Source organism: Heterodontus francisci, chromosome 13 (genome assembly GCF_036365525.1).
Source record: "Heterodontus francisci isolate sHetFra1 chromosome 13, sHetFra1.hap1, whole genome shotgun sequence".
In the NCBI taxonomy this organism is placed as follows: domain Eukaryota; kingdom Metazoa; phylum Chordata; class Chondrichthyes; order Heterodontiformes; family Heterodontidae; genus Heterodontus; species Heterodontus francisci.
The window spans coordinates 6,036,647-6,057,144 of record NC_090383.1 but is presented as its reverse complement, the minus strand read 5'-3'; the positions used below and the strand labels follow the sequence as shown (position 1 = coordinate 6,057,144).

The 20,498-nt window shown below is 44.5% G+C and overlaps 1 protein-coding gene across 3 annotated transcripts in view; it reads left to right on the top strand.

Moving 5' to 3' along the window:
• Positions 1-20,498, top strand: part of LOC137376202 (uncharacterized) — a 175,401-nt gene that overhangs the window by 54,329 nt on the left and 100,574 nt on the right. For all 3 annotated transcript variants that reach the window (XM_068044301.1, XM_068044300.1, XM_068044299.1), the window contains one exon: positions 19,163-19,409. In XM_068044301.1, coding sequence (XP_067900402.1) covers positions 19,163-19,409 — 247 coding nt within the window. The remainder of the gene's footprint in view (positions 1-19,162; positions 19,410-20,498) is intronic.

Sequence of the window (20,498 nt, the reverse complement as noted above, 5' to 3'; positions counted from 1 at the left end):
ACCCCCATCCAGAGGACCCATCTCCCCCTCACAATCAGACGTCCCGAGATCAGGAATCAGACCATCCAGGATTGGCATCCCCAGCCACCCCCACTTCCAGGCCCACCCCGGGATTGGCAACCTGCCTCCCCACGTAACAGATACTTCCAAATCGGTGACCATCCCCACCAATATCTGGATCCTCCTACACACCCACTAATCCAGCTGCAGGCTTCCTACCTGTTCCTGGCCTGTGGCCTGCTCTAGAGGGTTCCCAGCCTAACTGGGAGCTAAACCTGTCAATCAGGCTGGCTTCTGGGCAGGAACCTACTTAACACAAAAAACACATGTTGTGACGATAAAACTTCACAGCGCCTAAACAAAACTCCTCTCTCCCGCTCACAAAACTGACACCAGTCTAGAGTGGGATCTAAAATATCATGAGGGAACTATTTAATATCTGGTGATAACGTTGGTGCAATTGACATCATTTATGATGCATTAAGTCTAGCTTGAATCTATGTGATCTTTGCTAGCACAACTTCCGAGAGGTTTTCCCATCTGGTATTGAAAATCTAGCAAGAATTGAACCTTCAATCATATGCATAACATGCGACTAAAGTAAGTTCCTGGTTAGGAAGCTGTACTAGTTCTTGTACGCCCCAAACTAACTGACAACTTTGGAGATAAGCGGAGATGCAGGTACTTGCAATATAACTATTATAGGTTTTAAATTCTCATCCTTGTTTTCAAGTTTCTCCACAGCCTCACCCCTCCCTTTCTCTGTAACCTCCTCCTGCCCTACAATCCTCCGAAATCTCTCTGCTCCTCCAATTCTGTCCTCTTGTCCATCCCTGATTTTCCACATTCTAACAGTAACTTGCATCCATACCTCCCCCCTTTAATGCAGTAAAACCTCACAAGGAGCATCACAGGAGCATTACTGAATAACATTTGCCATTGAGTCACATCAGGAGATATTAGGACAGCTTGGTCATCGCGATAGGATTTAAGGAGCCTGTTAGAGAGGCGGAGAGGTTTCAGGAGGGAATTTCAGAAGCGTATGTTTAGTCCAGAGTCAGCATAGAAAATATTCTTGTGCAACAGTTGGATCTGATTGAATAGATTTTCCATCCACTTCTATGCATTCTCTTTCAGTTTCTGTTCTGATGAACCCATCTAAATGCTTCAATTACAATGAATTTCCTGGGCACTTTGCAATGTTAAGCTATATTTGTTTCATAAGAACATAAGAACTAGGAGCAGGAGTAGGCCATCCGGCCCCTCGAGCCTGCTCCGCCATTCAATAAGATCATGGCTGATCTTTTCGTGGACTCAGATCCACTTACCCGCGCTCTCACCGTATCCCTTAATTCCTTTATTGTTCAAAAAGATATCTACCTTAGCTTTAAAAACGTTTACTGAAGTAGCGTCAACTACTTCACTGGGCAAGGAATTCCATAGATTAACAACCCTCTGGGTGAAGAAGTTCCTTCTCAATTCAGTCCTAAATCTGCTCCCTCTAATCTTGAGGCTATGCCCTCTTGTCCTAGCTTCACCTGCCAGTGGAAACATCCTCACTACTTGTATCTTATCTATTCCCTTCATAATTTTATATGTTTCTATAAGATCCCCCCTCATTCTTCTGAATTCCAATGAATATAATCCCAATCTACTCAGTCTCTCCTCATAAGCCAACCCCCTCAACTCCGGAATCAACCTAGTGAACCTCCTCTGCACCCTCTCCAGTGCCAGTATATCCTTTCTCAAGTAAGGAGACCAAAACTGCTGTACATGCAGACCAACCTTCTGCGATTCATGCACAAGGACACCTTGGTCCCTCTGCATAGCAGCATGCTGCAACTTTTTACCATTCAAGTAATAATCCTTTTTCCTGTTACTCCTACCGAAATGAATGACTTCACATTTATTAACATTGTATTCCATCTGCCAGAACTTTGCCCACTCACTCAATGTATCTATGTTCCTCTGCAAAGTTTCACAGTCATCTGCACACTTTGCTCTGCCACTCATCTTAGTGTCATCTGCAAACTTTGACACCCTACACGTGGTCCCCAACTCCAAATCATCTATATAAATTGTAAATAATTGCGGTCCCAACACCGATCCCTGAGGCACACCACTAGTGACTGATTGCCAACCAGAATAGCACTCATTTATCCCCACTCTCTGCTTCCTGTTAGTCAACCAATCCTCTATCCATGCTAATACTTTACCCCTAATGCCATGCATCCTTATCTTATGCAGCAGCCTCTTGTGCGGCACCTTGTCGAAGGCCTTTTGGAAATCTAGGTACACCACATCCACTGGATCCCCATTGTCCACCTTGCTCGTAATGTCATCATAGAATTCCAAAAGATTTGTCAAGCATGACCTGCCCTTCATGAGCCCATGCTGCATCTGCCCAACGGGACAATTTCTATCAAGATGCCCTGCTATTTCTTCCTTGATAATAGACTCAAGCATCTTCCCCACTACAGAGGTTAAGCTAACCGGTCTATAATTCCCCATCTTTTGTCTACCTCCCTTTTTAAACAGTGGCGTCACATCTGCTGTTTTCCAATCTGCTGGGACTACCCCAGAGTCCAGCGACTTTTGGAAAATTACCGCCAGTGCACCTGCTATTTCTCCCACCATCTCTTTTAGTACCCTGGGATGCATTCCATCAGGGCCAGGAGACTTATCAATCCTTAGCTCCATTAGCTTGCCCAACACTACCTCTTCCGTAATAATGATTGTTTCCAGGTCCTCACCTACGTTCGTCTCTTTGTCAATTACTGGCATGTTATTAATGTCCTCCACTGTGAAGACCGATACAAAATACCTGTTCAATGCCTCGGCCATTTCATCATATCCCATAACTAAATTCCCCTTCTCATCCTCTAAAGGACCAACGTTTACTTTAGCCACTCTTTTTCGTTTTATATATTTATAGAAACTTTTGCTATCTGTCTTTATATTCTGCGCTAGTTTTTTCTCATGTTCTATCTTACTTTTCTTTATAGCTCTTTTTGTGGCTTTCTGTTGACCTTTAAAGTTTTCCCAATCTTCTAGTTTCATGCTGTTTTTGGCCACTTTGTATGCCTTCTCTTTCAATTTGATAGCCTCCCTTATTTCCTTAGACACCCATGGCAGATTACCCCTTTCCAGTCCTTCCTTTTCACTGGAATATACTTTTGCTGAGCACTTTGAAAAATTGCTTTGAAAGTCCTCCACTGCTCGTCAACTGTCCCACCATAAAATCTTTGCTTCCAGTCTACTTTAGCCAAGTCCTCCCTCATTCTATTGTAGTCCCCCTTGTTCAAGCCCAGGACCCTGGTATTGGATTTTATCTTCACACTCTCCATCTGTATTCTAAATTCAACCATACTGTGATCACTCCTTCCAAGAGGAATTCTAACTATGAGGTCATTAATTATTCCTGTCTCATTACACAGGACTAGATCTAGGATAGCTTGCTCCCTCGTCGGTTCCATTACATACCTAAATGTTCTGAATGTGTTTGACCAGAACAAAACAAGCTTTAAAAAAAGAAAAAAGAAACACAGAAAATAACAGATTTTAGAAAAACCATCGAAAGCACTTCTGTCTTTTATGATCTCCTTTAGTCAAACCATAATCTAGGTTTACCTTTCTTCCTTACTCCATGCCTCTAAGGGGTCAGGGAGCGATATAACCTGTGCGTCACACCTTGCGTGGAAAGGCAGCAGTGTGTGTGCAAAGGACAGTGCATTTACCCTGCTCATTCTGCAGTTGCCTTAAATCCTCAACACTTCCTCCAGAACTATCTTTCACTGAGCTTGAGTTATTGCCTCTCTCACTCTTCTGCCGTCAAACAGAGGCAAATTGCAAACATTGTAATCCCCAGCCAACGCTGCTACAAAGAAAGACTTGCCTTTATATAGCACCATTCACAACCTCAGGACTTCTCAAAATGCCTTACAGCCAATTAATTTTTTTTTGAAGTGTAGTCACTGTTGTAGGAAATGAAGCAGCCAATTTGCACACGGCAAGCTCCCATAAACAGCATTGTGATAATGACCAGATAATCTGTTTTAGTAATGTTAATTGAGAGATAAATATTGGCCAAGACATTGTGGATAACTCCCCTGCTCTCCTTTGAAATGGGATCTTTTATACCCACCTGAGAGAATTCTGCAGTGAGTAACTCACCTCCTGTCTCCCCAAAGCCTGTCCACCATCTACAAGGCACAAGTCAGGAGTGTGATGGAATACTCTCTACTTGCCTGGATGGGTGCAGCTCCAACAACACTCAAGAAGCTCAACACCATCCAGGAAAAAGCAGCCCGCTTGATCGGCACCACATCCATCACGTGAAACATTCGATCCCTCCACCACTGGTGCACAGTGGCAGCAGCAAGATGCACTGCAGCAACTCACCAAGGCTCTCTTGACAGCACCTTCCAAATCCACAACCTCGATCACCTAGAAGGACAAGGGCAGCAGGTGCCTGGGAATACGGTCGTATTGCAAAACTCAGTGTGACTGCATTCCCATGCTATGGTGTGAATGCAGCTACAGCACAAAGTCACAAGCTTCAGTCTCTCCAAATCAAAGCTTAGGTCACTCACACTTCATGCACTAACTTTATGGAGTTAACTTGTCACAACTGCCAGCTTTCTCTTTGAGCTGGACTGAGTTCTGTGGACCACCTCCTCCTTCTTTTGCTGTCTGAATGTTTCTAGTCTTCTTTCCCCAGTCTCGGTTTGCTTGAGTCATTTTCTAGTTTTCATCTTTTTGTATTTTCAACCAATCCCCATCTGACAAAGGGGCTTGCACCTTAAAATGATCCAAAAGGATTGTCGCTTCTTTTTCTGTATTGAAGATTTGTTTTTAATCTTGTGATTAAAAACCTTAAACTGCTTTATTCCTTGATATGTTTTTGTGCCTACGAAGGTCTGGACTTACACAGACAGGATCACATTTCTAAAGTGTGAGCAGTTGGATGGGTAGGTCCCTCCTGCAACATTATCAATCTTGAGGGAAAGTCTAACCATCTGTTAAGGTTCTGCTCAGAAGCTCACTTAGCTATGTTGCTGTCTGTGACCTTTTCTTTCAGGATTTAATAGCTTTGCAGTACTTCTGACTGTTGTAAAGAAAGAAGATAAAGTAGCTTTTTATTGCCTCCTTTGCCATTTGTTTGACTTTTCAATGTCAAAGAAGAGAGTTTTGACCCTATCCTGTCCAGAACAAGTTGCTCTGCAATTTCCTGGAGCTAGGAAGTAGAATGGTCCTGATTGTTCACGTTGAGAGAGAGTGGGGGAGCAGACTGTCAGCAGTCTGGAAACCCTGGCAATGCAGAGGTCTTGTTGAACTTAATGCTGGGAGTGTCAACTTTGGCTCAGTGGGTGGCAACCCTGCATATGTCATTAGAAGGTTGTGGGTTCAAGTCCCACTCCAGGACTTGAATGCAGTGATCAAAGCTGCTGCTCCAGTGTAGTACTGAGGGAATGCTGCACTGTTGGAGGTGCCATCTTTCTGATCAGCTGTGAAGCTGAGGCACTGTTTGCCCTCTTAGGTGGATGTAAATTTTCCACAGTGCTGTTCTGAACAAGAGCAGGGGAGATATCCCTGGTGTCCTGGCCAATTTTTATCCTTCAATCAACATCCCCCCAAAAAACTGGTCATTGTCACATTGTTTTTTTTGTGGGAGCTTGCAAGAGTACTTTATTGGCCATAAAGTGCTTTGGAACGTCCTGTGGTTGTGAAAGGTGCTATATAAATGCAAGTTTTTTAATTAGAATTTTTTAACTCCTTTCCCAGCCGACTGCCGGACAGATTGAAAGGCTGCCAGGCAGGAAAGCCAGCAACACAAGGCTGCAGCTGGGGGTGGTTCCCAGCAACAGGAGGAACTGGGGTGGGGGGAGGTGGGGGAGGGTCAGTGGGGCCGGGCAATTGGAGTGCAGGGTGGGGGGACTTGGAGCGTGAAGGGAGGGCTTGGAGCATGGGGAGTGGTGAAGGAATCTTTATATCCCTGGGGCATCAATTAGAAATCCCATTGAAGAGAAGCATCTGGAGTGCCAATGAATCATGTGAATGAGCTGAACTTGTTGTATGGGTGCGTGGAGCTCCCGAACATTATTGCACTGTCGCGTCCCATGTGTTTGAATCTGATTAAAAGGGCAAACAGCACCAACTACCAGAGCAGCAAGAGAATTTACAGATTTCACACTACTGTGGAAACTGGGAGTATCAGCTGGTACATTGACGCACTAGATTTCCCATTTTTATAGCTGACATTGTTTCGTCGCTGCATACAATCTGTTTATATCACATTGACTACGTGTAGTCATGACAACCTGCTAATGTAATCATGGTGGGATGGAGACATGCAATCACAGACAGTGGAATAATTCTTTCAATGTGGTTCTGGTTTCTGCTCAAGTTGAAGTACACCTTATATATAACAGTTGCTGACCGTGTTACACATGTTTTTGTTTCTTAACAAAGATGAGAATTATTCGGGCTAGAAAATTACTCAAATAGAACTGCTTCTTTACCCAGAGTGGTGAGTAGGTGGAACTCTCTGCCATCAGTAGTTGAGGTAAATAGTGTGCCTGGCTCAGTTGGTAGTGCTAGTGTGCAACAAGGTTGTAGATTCGAGTCCAGCTCTAGCATTTAAACACAAAAATCCAGGTTAACGCTCCCTGCACAGCACTGAGGGAGTACTGTACAGTTGGAGGTGCCATCCTTCAGATGAAATGTTAAAGTGAAGCCCCTCTGCCTTAGTTGGAGGTGACTGATCCTATGGCTCTATCTTGAAGAAGAGCAGGGGTGTTACCACCAGTGTCTGGATAATAATTATCCCTCAATCAAAATACAGATTATCTGATAATTATCACATTGCTGTTTGTGGGAGCTTGCTGTGTGCAAATTTGGCTGCCGCGTTTCTTGCATTCCAACAGTGACTAGTCTTTTAAAAAAGTACTTCATAGGCTCTAAGGGGCTTTGGGGTGTCCTAATGTTGCGAAAGGTGCTATATAAATGTAGTCTTTATTTCAATAGATGCATTTAAGGGGAAATTGGAGGGAGAAAGGGATAGAAGAGTATGCTGATAGAGTGAGATGAAATAGGGTGGGAAGAGGTTCATGTGGAGCATGGACCAGTTGGGCCGAATGGCCTGTTTCTGTGTTTTAAATTCTAATAATTCGAATAGTAACAGGGACAGAAGCCTGTAAAATGGAAAGTAACTTAGTTGTTTCCACAACACCACACCAATATTATATCTGCATCAGGGCAATTAGGCTTTTCTGTTATCTGGTACTGCCTGTACAGTTCTTTTGAAAAGCCTGCCAATGTTCTTTGAAAGTAGCTACAGGAAATTCTTTGACCTTTTGGCAGACAGTGTTTCAGAGAAGAAATTGCTGTATTGATTAAGGGTAAATTTACATCTGTCACATTTCAACCAATTGGAACACCTTCAGTTGAAATATAAAAGTATTTCTCTGAAATGCCATGTAGTTTTGCTATATTTTCTTTTGGTAAAGAAATTGCTTCAAAAACCCTTCTTGTTATTTGTCTTTGCTTCATGCATTTAAACAAGTGTTTAAACTTGAAGGACAACACGTAATGATAAACGTTTTCAAGTCCCCAGTGGTGACATGCAGCCTTGCAAAACTGCTCAAAATTGGGTGTCAGATTTACCGTTTAAGCAGATTTCTGTGTAGCAGCTTAAGGTGAACTGTAAGCTCCATCGTCTGTCTGATTTGCTGGAACTCCTCCAGTAGACTGTGACAAGGGAATCAGTGCTTTACACTTGGAGAGTGTGGCCACCGACAGGGTCACTGCAGCAAGGCCCTCACAACAGGATTCAGCACTCATGCCGTTTGCAGAAAGAAGGAAAGACTTGCATTTATATGGTGCCTTTCACAACCTCCCAAAGCCAGTGAAGTACTTTTGAAGGGTAGTCACTGTTGTAATGTAGGAAAGTCAAGCAACCAATTTATGCACAGCAAGATCCCACACACAGTAATGGAGCCATAAAGTCATAGAGTAATTTATGGTACAGAAGGCGGTCATTCGGCCCATCAAGTCCCTGCAGTCAATCCCACTACTCAGCTCGATCCCCATAGCCCTGCTAATATAATGAATAGTGATGTTGGATTGAGGGATAAATATTGGCCCCAGGATTGGGGAGAACTCCTCTGCTCTTCTTGAAATAGTCTTTTACATGCACCTGAGAGAGCAGACAGGGCCTCAGTTTAATGCTTCATCCAAAAATATGTCACGTAAGCGGTGCAGCATTCCCTCACTACTGCACTGGAGTGTCAGTCTACATTTTTGTGCTCAAGACTCTGGAGTGGGACTCGACCCACCACCTCCTGACTCTGAGGTGAGAGTGATACCCACGCAGCCATGGCTGTCACCTTGCTGCTTTGATGGAAGATCACATGTCTTCCATTCCAGACTCTGGTCTCAGTCCTGTGTTGTGTCTTAGGACAGGTGGATCCAGCTTGGAGCTGAAGACAGAGGAATGTCCAACTTGGAGATGCAGTTGTCCACCTTGGACAGATTGATGGAGAAAATGGCTACAGGATTTCCGGTAATAACTGGAGTACTGCAATCAGAAGCTCGAGTTCCCAGAATTTGCTGGCCAGAAGGATCTCAAGGGTCCCCCCAAGAGCCGCCTTCCACAACACTGCTGCAACCACTGAGGGATGCATCTCATCAGAGTAATACAGTTAGTAAACCTTTTCAAGACAGGCACTATGGGGTTGATCACTTATGTAGGAAAAGAACTCACTGCATAATATTGTGGCGATTGACTGGTTTCAATGCTTTTTAATGTAGAATCTAGGGAGTGGTGAAGAGGTAACAAGGACTATTAATACTGAGGGACTTTTTGTCACTTTTGAGGCAAGGGGATTGAAGTCGCCAAACACTTTGCTGCCAACTGCTCCCTGGCATTGCTAGCTTTTTAAAAAAATGTATTTAGTCACAGGACACGAACGTCGCTGGCTAGGCCAGCATTTATTGCCCATCCCTAATTGCCCTTGAGAAGGTGGTGGTGAGCTGCCTTCTTGAACCGCTGCCATCTGGTTGTGTAGGTACACTCACAGTGCTGTTAGGAAGGGAGTTCCAGGATTTTGAACCAGCGATGATGAAGGAACGGCGATATAGTTCCAAGGCAAGGTGGTGTGTGATTTGGAGGCGAACTTGGAGATACTGGCATTCTCATGTGTCTGCTGCCCTGGTTTTCCTAGGTGGTAGAGGTCGCGGGCTTGGGAGGTACTGTCAAAGGAGCAATGCAATGCATTGTGCTGTTCCTTCTTCTTATGGATCTCCCTCGCTTTCATCCAATTCTTCCTCATCTGATGATGCCTTTTGTTGCTGTGCCTCCTCCAGTTCCAATCTTATTTGCATTGCAGCTTGTGCAAAACTACAGTGATGTGGCTCACTTTGTCTGGGCTGTGATACAGTGATCTCCCAGACCGATCAAAACACCTGAACTGTTGCTGTAAAATGCCAGTGTGCTCTCTGGTGTTGCTGGCACTTGCATGCTCTGATTCAACCTGTCTTACTCAGGTGTGGTGGGGATGTCATTAGGCAGGTATGTAGGGGAATTATCTCTTGTCCTCTAGCAACCATCCTCAGACATTCCTGAAATAAACACAGGAAATACTGGAAATGCTCAGCAGGTCTGACAGCATCTGTGGAGAGGGAAACAGAGTTCACGTTTCAGATCTATGACCTTTCATCAGAATGGCTCTGATGGTGGACGAAAGGTCATTGACCAGTTTTCGTTTCAGATTTCCAGCATCTGCAGTATTTTGCTTCTGCCTCTGATTGTTTGCGGATTGGTGGGAAAGTGGGAAGCTGGATGGGTGGGTGTTGCAAAATGAAGGCATCGTTGCAGCTGCCAGCAAAACTGGCACAGACTTGCATTATTGTTCTGTGGTGATCACATGCCAGTTGAACATTGGAATGGAATCCCTTCCTGCTCACTTTAACTGCTGCCACCCCAGTGCAACATAAGAAATAGGAGTGGAGTAGGTCATACACCCCCCAATCTTGCTCTGCCATCCAGTAAGACCATGGCTGATTCTCTACTTCAACTCCCTATCACCATATCCCTTGATTTCCCCTTAGTATCCAAACATCTATTGCTCTGAGTTTTGAATGTACACAATGACTGAGCATCCCTCGCCCTCTGAGGTAGCAACATGAGTACAGTCTGTTATTGCCTCAATGCAAGGGAAGCCAGCCACTATACTAAACCCAGAGACCTCTCATTCTGGTTGTTGCCTCCATTGTGAAGGTGATGTACTAATTTACTCTGGCAAGGAAGGACATTGCTAACCTGTTTGATGCAACCATGCACCACTGACTGGGAGATGCAGCTGATGTTTCCATTAGCAGCCTGGCAAAAAAGAGGTAAGGGCAGTGGTAACTTTGACAGCCACTGACAAAGCATGGTGCCCTGGCCCAACTGGGCAGCAGGTCCTTTTGCAAAAGGCTGCGTAGGTCAGCAGCAGCCTGCCTGGTGAAGCACCTTCTCCTTCTGCACTGCTCCTCAGAGATATCCAAGAAAGTAACTGTTAGCTGTGTGTACCCTGTGATGAGCATCCCCCTCACCTGCTGTCTTCTAACAGGCCCTGCTGCCGCTTGTCCTGTTTGTTGTGCAGTCACTGCTGCTCATCTTCTGCCAACTGTTTGTCCATCCAAAGGCATGAAACAAGACAGTACCCATGATAGGCAGCAAGTGCTTAATGAGGGTTGGTAAGAGAAAGAAGCAAACTGGAAGCTCAGGGGCACCTTGAAAATGCAATACTCAGTATTGCACACAAATCCTAATGATCTAAATCCCTACAGGCGAGTGCCCCCCTTAAATTTAACTTCCAGTCACGTCGGTCTGTTTATGTAGCCGATGTCACCATGTTTAATTAGTGTGTTGGCCATTGGGTTGGACTTCTGACTCGCTCAGTTAAAATTGCGTCTTGCTCCAAATGATGTCATTGGACTCTGATTTGAATTTACTCACGAGGCACTGGTCCCTTTCTGAGGAGTGCGTTCGCGAGCTCATTCAACTGCAGTGTAAAGATACTGGTCAATGGGAATGGGGTATTTCCATGGAATTTCCCGATTTTAACTGCTCGTCTACCCTGTTCTCATGATGCAGGTTGAGTTAACATTGGGGCCACAAATGCAGATCATCTCATCTCAATTTGGCACCTAGTCTAACACTCACTGCACCACCCTTCCTCCTCACTATGCTCCATGACATTACACTGTGTAATCAGTAGACTTTTATTTAGAGATACAGCACTGAAACAGGCCCTTCGTCCCACCGAGTCTGTGCCGACCATCAACCACCCATTTATACTAATCCTACACTAATTCCATATTCTTACCACATCCCCACCTGTCCCTATATATTTCCCTACCACCTACCTATACTAGGGGCAATTTATAATGGCCAATTTACCTATCAACCTGCAAGTCTTTTGGCATGTGTGAGGAAACCGGAGCACCCAGAGAAAACCCATGCAGACACAGGGAGAACTTGCAAACTCCACACAGGCAGTACCCAGAATCGAACCCGGGTCGCTGGAGCTGTGAGGCTGCAGTGCTAACCACTGCGCCACTGTGTCGCCCTTGTTTTTCAGATGCCAAAACATTGGAGCATTAAATATTTTCAAAGCCATGAGGAGGATAATCTTTGAGGAATCCCAGAGATGAAATTTATTCTGCAGTTTTACGGCGAGCACAATGAACTTTCATTTCATTTCTCATTGCTGAGAAAATGTAGAATCACAGAATAGTACAACACAGAAGGAGGCCATTTGGCCCATTGGGTCTGCATCAGCTCTTTCGAAGACCAATCCCAGTTAGTCCCGTTCTCCCACTCTTTCCCCGTATCCCTGCAAATTTTTCTCCTTCAATATTTATCCAATTCACCTTTGAAGGCTACTATTGAATCTGTATCCACCGCCCTATCAGCTGCTGACTGAGGCTCCTGATGTGTCTGAGATAGGAACATTTTATTTGGAAATTGTACCTGTTCCACTGCCTGCCTGGTGCTTAGCACCCACGAGGCACCCACTTTGTCACAAAAGTAGGAAATTTAGAAGAAAATATGGAAAACTAGCCAATCAGATTGCGTGAAAGAAAACAACTTTTCAATGGTAATGTTTACAGAGAAATGGAGGAACTTGCATTTACATTGTGTGTTTATTGTACGCAAGTTCACATTCAACACTTAAATTTGGCATTTGTTGTTGGACCAAGTGATGTATTAAAGGCTGATCTGAAGAGACACAACGTTGTATAATACAAGATAAAAACAGCTTGCTCTGTACCATTGAACTGGACTAACAACTGTGCCAGCTACTAACACGCTACTGTGTTAATAACTAAATTAGAACTCTGAACACACAAAAAAGTCATTTTGATTGACCAAAGTGAGCAACAGGTGTAGGTCTACACAATTAGAGAAAATAACAGACTTGCTAGGATGGAACATGCCTCATTAAAGTCTGCCGTTAAAGGCCACTTCCATGCTCTGAAGCTGTTTGTTTTCATTCAGTTACGTATTCTTAATCAGCTAGATGTTTAAACTGACTATCACGGGTATTTAGTCTATCTATAAATAAGTAGATGTCTTGCCTATAGTACAGGTCCATAAAGTGTGGGAATATTGATTGACACTCAAAATTCCACACACACAATGGCCTGAATTTCCACATACCGTTTGCAATTTAGCGAATAGTGTTTAGATCAGGAGCAAATTCTGCCAGAACGATAATGCCCGACTTGCACACAAAGATCCTTAGTCATCTTACGAATCTAACAACAATGACGGACAGTGAAAGAACTCTGGTCCTTCCAGCCTGTCCTATACAATTGTGTATCGCAGTATATACACTCTCTGCCCCACCCAAAAACCATGTCATCTCCTGTGACTGGTGAGAAAACAGATAAAAACCCAGGCCAGTTTGGGTGAAATACCTCCCTGCTTCCCTGTCCCCAGTCCTCCCACCCCTCTCTTAGCAATCGAAACTAACCCAGCAGATCACTCTGGCCCTGAGTTCTCTGCCTTTTGTACAAGTGATCTCCGCCCCAACCAGAAACAGGGCCGTCTGCTGCTTCAAGCAATTCAGTGAATCGGCATCTACTGCACGAGATGGCAGCCAGTTCAGAGGTTCACTATTCTCTTGGAAAAGATCCACCTCCTGTCAGCTAACCTAGACCTGACCTTATTAGGATAGTTATTCATGCAGGAAGCACATTATGGGTTGGGAGCAGAACATTGTATTTTTAGGTGAAAATGAAGGGATTGTGGAGAGTTAAAGATAAATGACAAATGAGGTCCTCCAGTGTCTATAATTGGCCCTCCAATTCTTGGCGCATTTGAGACAGTGTAGGTGTAGTAGCTAGTGGTTATGTTACTGGATTAGTAATCTAGAGAGCTGGGCTATTGATCCAGCGACGTGAGTTCAAATCTCACCATGGGAGCTGGGAAATTTAAATTCAGTTAATTAATTTGGGGAGGCGATGTCACTGTCCCTAGCCCAGTGGTAATGTCACTGGGCTAGTAGTCCAGAGACTGGGACAAGGGTTCAAATCCCACCACAGCTAGATGGTGAAATTTGAATTCAATTAATAAATCTGGAATTAAAAGCTAGTGTAATGGTGACGATGAAACCATTGCTGATTGTAGTAAAAACCCATCTGGTTCACTTTGCGGAAGGAAATCTGCTGTCCTTAGCTGGTCTGACTCCAGACCCACAGCAATGTGGTTGACTCTTAAATCCCCTATGAAATGCCCTAACAAGCCACTTTGTTCAAGGGCAGTTAGGTATGGGTAATAAATGCTGACCTAGCCGGCGACACCTACATCCCACAAATGAATTTTAAAAAATGAAGCTGGAGTTAAAAAGCTAATATCAGTAATGGTGACCATGAAACTACCAGATTGTTGTAAAAAAAACCCATCTAGTTCACTAATGTCCTTTAGGGAAGGATAACATCGGCTACTGGTCTGGCCTTTACATGGCTCCAGATCCATGGCAATGTGGGCTGGCAACCTCCAATCAGTGGCTCACCACTACCTTCTCAAGGGGAATTAGCGATGGAAAATAAATACTGGTCTTGCCAGATACGCCCGCATGCTGTGAATAAATAAAAATAAAGAAAGGTACAAAAACATTCTCAAGCCATTAGCAGCAGCAGAGAGCTTTAAAACAGGAACTGAAGAGGTTTTAAACCAATTGTATAGGCATGAGACTGTAAGCAAAATGATAGAGTAGCAACAACTGCTTAAAAGGATGTGGTTGTAAGTAGGGTGACCCTGTTTATCATCACTGTAAGTGAGTACTTGAAGTGGTTCGAAGGCAGACTAGAGGCCACAGTTTGATGGTCACTGGCACTGCCCACTTTCCTGGTCAGTTTACTTCTTGTTAAAGTGTTTCCTGCAGCCTGATGCAGTAACCCCGACTGCCAGTAGTGACTTGATTCCCAGCAGATAAGTTAAATCTCCTGGGCTTCACGCTGCAGGGACTGGACAGTTCGCTGGCTCGACAACCTCCAAGTAAAAATCAGGTCTCCAGCCATTCCTGACAGGACCTTCTCTTCCTGCATGATCACATGTTACTGATCACAGGAACTGTGGCAAGAGTCCCACTCAGGCAGCAGTTAAAATGTCAATGATGCTCCTACAATATCAGTAGGACTCTGAATGAGGCTCCTGACTGATTAAGGTGGGTTCCATGACTGTCCAAAAAAACCCAGCGGCGTTGAAATCAACAATGCGGAGAGAATGGATCAGGAAATTGACCCGTTCCATTTTAACTCCCGTCCGTCTGGTTTGAACCAGCTGAGTGGAGTTAAAATTCCTCCTATAGATTCAGGTTCGAGTGGGATGATGTGTGCCTTTAGAATCCACTTTGATTTTGATCTTCATTAATACGAGTGTCAGTCTGTAGTTTTTATGGCTTAGACCTCTGGATCACACCGTTCAACGAGTTATACAAATAGAATTACATCGAATTACAGAATAAGGGGTGGCCCATTTAAGACGGAGATGAGGAGGAATTTCTTCTCTTAGAGGGTTGTGAATCTTTGGAATTCTCTACCCCAGAGAGCTGTGGAGGCTGAGACATTGAATATATTAACGGCTGAGATAGACCGATTTTTGTACTATAGGGGAGTCAAAGGTTACGGGGAACAGGCAGGAAACTGGAGTTGAGGCCTCTCTCTCTCTTTGGCCTCCTTGTCTCGAGAGACAATGGGTAAGCGCCTGGAGGTGGTCAGTGGTTTGTTAAGCAGTGCCTGGAGTGGCTATAAAGGCCAATTCTAGAGTGGCAGACTCTTCCACAGGTGCTGCAGATAAAATTGGTTGTCGGGGCTGTTATACAGTTGGCTCTCCCCTTGCGCTTCTTTCTTTTTTCCTGCCAACTGCTAAGTCTCTTCGACTCGCCACGCTTTAGCCCTGCCTTTATGGTTGCTCGCCAGCTCTGGCGATCGCTGGCAACTGACACCCACGACTTGTGATCAATGTCACAGGACTTCATGTCACGTTTGCAGACATCCTTAAAGCGGAGACACGGATGGACGGTGGGTCTGGTACCAGTGACGAGCTCGCTGTACAATGTGTCCTTGGGGATCCTGCCATCTTCCATGCGGCTCACATGGCCAAGCCATCTCAAGCGCCGCTGGCTTAGTAGGCTGTATATGCTGGGGGTGTTGGCCGCCTCGAGGACTTCTGTGTTGGAGATACGGTCCTGCCACCTGATGCCAAGGATTCTCCGGAGGCAGCGAAGATGGAATGAATTGAGACAGTCAGATAAACCATGATCTTATTGAATGGAGCAGGCTCGAGGGACCATATGACCTACTCCTGCTCCTATTTTTTTATGCAGTTATGAGTCTACAGCACAGAAACAGGCCATTCAACCCAACTGGTTTGTGCCAGTGTCTATGTTACACACAAGCCTCCTCCCACCTTACTTCATCTCACCCCATCAACATGTCTTTCTGTTCCTTTCTGCATCATGTATTTATCCAGCTTCCCCTTAAATGCATCTATGTTATTCACCTCAACCACTCCCTGTGGTAGTGAGTTCCACATTCTCACCACTCTCTGGGTAAAGAAGTTTCTCCTGAATTCCCTATTAGATTTGTTAGTGACAATCTAATATTGATGGCCCTAATTTTGGCCTCCCCTCCAAATATGGAAAATCTTCTCTATGCCTATCCTCGGGAACCTTTTCATACTCCTTTGTTCTTGTTGGATTCTGTGCTTACTCTCCTAATGGGCTGTATTAAGTCAATGCCACGTGAACAGGGTTGCAATTTAATTCTTACAGGTTTTGAAGCTTTGGATTGCCATTAGCAGAGCACAGTTTATCACGTTCTGGAAATAAACTGGGGAAAGTTGCTTCCGAGTGTTCATTAGAATGATGAATGAGCTTACTGAAGATGGAAAATGTTTCAATGTTCTCCTTTTATGACGCTGCTAAGCTCTCGTCAGCTGAGTGAGGTGGACGCCAGCTGCTACCTCCTTAGGTCTCCTTCATTTACGTCAGCAGCACAGCTTCAGTTAGGTTGCATGAGCAAAATAAGCACTGGCTTCGCTTGCATCAGTCCAAATGAAACTATTTCCAAAGAGTAAGAGAGCAAGAATTCACTTGCACTTCTATAGCACCTATTACAACCCAGGACACCCCAAAGTGCTTCTTTCCAATCAAGTACTTCTGAACTGTAGTCACTATTGTAGTGTAGGGAAATGCCCCACCAATTTGTTCACAGCAAGGTCACAAATGGAAATTAGATAAAAAATCAGATAAACTTTTTATTTAATGCTGTTGGTTGAACGACAACTTATAATAATATAGCGCCTTTAATGTAATAAAACATCCCAGGGTGCTTCACAGGAGCAAAATCAAAATTTGACACCAAGCCACATAAGGAGATATTAGGGCAGATGACCAAAAGCTTGGTCAAAGAGTTAAGTTTTAAGAAACATCAAAGGAGGAGAGAGTGGGAGAGGGGGAAGAGGTTTAAGGAGGGAATTCCAGATCTTAGGGCCTCAGTAGCTGAAAGCCTGGGCACCAAGGGCGGAGCAATTAAAATCAGGGATGCGCAAGAGGCCAAAATTAAATGAGTGCAGATATATCGGAGGGTTGTGGGGCTGGAGGAGATTACAGAAATAGGGAGCGACAAGGCCATGGAGGAATTTGAACACAAGGATGAGAATTTTAAAATAAAGACGTTCCTTAACTGGGAGCCATTGTAGGTCAGCGAGCAGAGGGGTAATGGGTGAATGGCACTAGGTGCGAATTAGGACACGGGCAGCAAAGTTTTGGATGACTTCAAGTCTATGGAGGGTAGAACATGGGAGGCCAGACAGGAGTGCATTGGAATAGTCAAGTCTAGCGGTAACGAAGGCATGAATGAGGATTTCAGCAGCAGATGAGCTGAGACAGGGGCGAAGATGGGTGATGTTATGGAGGTGGAAATAGGTGGTCTTAGTGATGGCATGGATGTGTGGTTAGAAGCTCATCTTGGAACACCAAGGTTGCTAACAGTCCAGTTCAGGATCAGACAGTTGCCAGGGAGAGGGATGGAGTTGGTCACTAGCAAACGGAGTTTGTGGCAGGGAATGCAGAGAATGGCTTTGGTTTTCCCAGTATTTAGTTGGAGGAAATTTCTGCTCATCCGGCACTGTATGTCGGACAAGCAATCTGATAAGTGTTGGCTAGGACACCAGGGAGAACTCCTTTGCCCTTCTTGATATAGTGCCTTGATATCTTTCCGTCTATCTGAGTGGGCAGACAGGGCCTCAGTTTAATGCCTGATCTGGAAAATGGCACCTCTGAAAGTGTAGCACTCCCTCAGTACCACATTGAAGTGTCAGCCTAGATTAAATCTCTGGAGTGCACCCGTGACCTTGACTCAAAGATGAGCGTCATACCATTGATCCAAGGCTGAGAAAAGCCCAGTCCCCTGACCCGCAGGGGACCTATTAATAAAATATAAATCTAATACTGCATTGAAACAGTTAACTTTGAATTGATGTCAGCACACATAACTCAGTTACACGTTCAATTCCAGTTATAATTAAAATGTACAAAATCCATGAATAATGTCAGTCTCTATGGCTATGGAGTGATTTCAGATGTCGAATGAAAGTGGATGTATAACTTGGGACTGAGTCCTGGACACGGTAAAGCCAAACCCATGAAAGCACAGGCCACAGACTAGTTTACACCTCCCGCACTTCACATCAAGTGTATTATGACTCCAGCAATCTGTTGGACCACCTGAGAACTTTCTAGAAACTTAGAAAGGTTTCTTTTTCATGTCAGGAGAAAGTGAGTACCAACACTCCACTCTCTTACCACATTAGTCACAACTAGGCCTGGAGCCGTGTGCCAACAAAATGAGCAGAGCCCTTTCTTGGCTGGGAAAAATATGCTGCACAGTGGGATGTGGCCAGTAGTATAACTCAGGTCTGCTGGATGAGGATCACCATAGAGAGTTTATTGATGCCGGTCTAGTATTGTAGCCAAATTGCATTGTAGCAAAGGTAAAGCAACGTTTTGTATAAATCAAATAAAACATGGCCCTGTAGTGTAAAAGTTAATACCTCTGATATTTAATCACACCATTTGTTATAAGAAAGACTTGCATTTCTATAGTGCCTTTCACAACCTCAGAACATCCCAAAACATTTTACAGCCAATGAAATACTTCTTGAAGTGTAGTCACTGTTGTAATATAGGCAATGCGGCAGCCAATTTTTGCACAGCAAGCTCCCACAAACAGCAATGAGATGATGACCAGATAATCTGATTTTTTAATGATGTTGATTCAAGGGTAAATATTGGCCAGGACACCGAGGAGAACTTCTCTGCTCTTCTTCATTGAAATATTCCATGGGATCTTTCATGTCCACCTGAGAGGGCAGACGGGGCCTTGGTTTAACATCTCATCTGAAAGACGACATCTCTGACAGTGCAGCACTCCCTCAATACTGCACTGGAGTGTCAGCCTAGATCTTTGTGCTCAAGTCTCCAGAGTTAGCTTTTCAATCTAGACACACTTTGAATATATAAAGTTCAACATACCAGTAACAAATCTGAGGTTTTTGTATAGAAATTGGTACAAAATGAAAGCAAATTATTACAATTTCTTACAGGAAGGTCCTAAGGGATTTTGGAATTCCAAGACAAAACAATGGTGACAAGTCGGGCAGAAGAAACAAAAGTTCTGGGCTCCTAAATAGTCCGAGGAAGTCCCCAAACAGCAGCCGTCAGTCAAACATCCAAGAATTGTCTGTTGTCGTGAATGCTGGCAAAAGCAATAAATGCGATGACCCCTACAGAGTAACCTTGGCAAAACAGGAGCTGACTAGGACTAAACCATACCACCAGGAAGTGTGTGAGGTAGGCATGTTCAAATGTGATCTCATAACAAATCTATCGAATATTAAAATAGATACGTGGGTGACTACATTCCATTTCCAGGTGCTTTGTAAACTCTTCGGGCTCTGTGCATGGCAACGTCTACATTTTAAAACTGTGACCATGTAGCTGAAAGCTCACTGAGCTGAAACGTTAACTCTGCTTCTCTCTCCACAGATGCTGTCAGACCTGCTGAGTATTACCAGCACTTCTTGTTTTTATTGTAGCTGATCTTGCAATTCAACCTGCAGTAGGAACTGTCGTTAATCAGTTGCGTAATATTACTTCAAGAAACAAAAGACCCACCCAAACCCTCCAGGCCATAACTGAACAGGGTTTGTTACTTTTGTCCATCCCCTACTTTTGCCAAGATTCAGGTTACTTGAACCCTGGACCTCAGTGTATTTTTCCTGTCGCTTCATCCCCTAGTAGGTCCGGCAGAAATCTAGCTCTGAAACTACTGATGAGCTCAAAATTGTGACTTGCTTTGGAAGCAGAAAGCGCAGCTAACATTGGGCTCATTGGGGCTTGACTGTTCGGAAGTGATCACACTTGGGTGAAGATTGGTGGTTATGCCGAAAGGATTTGACCATGTCCACAGAGAATGCATGTGGACCTGCGAGAGTAAAGTGTATGAATTTCCAGGACTGGTAATAGGAAATGGAATTAACCCTCACCCTCCGGCTGAGAAGGAAACCTGTGAGCGATGGAGGGAAGTTCAGGCAAACTCCTCCCAAAGATGCTATTCAGGAACCCACAGTCTATGAAAAGGAAAATTCAGTGATCTAGTGAGTCCATTTTGACCCTTGCCAAGGTTGAATTCTAACCCCAATGGCACAGCAGGGGAAGATCCAAGATTAGGAAAAGTGGGGAAAGTTGTTGGATTTTATTCTGTGTAGGTCACTGCTGGGGTGGCCTCTTACCCCCTGAAATCTCACTTGTGCCTGACCCCCACCCACCCCAGCGCAACCCCCACCCCCAGGCTTGGTTGAGAGTCCAGCATTCGTTGCCCTCCTCAACCCCTTTCCCCACACACCATTCCCACCCCTGTCCTCCTCCTCTATGCAGCCC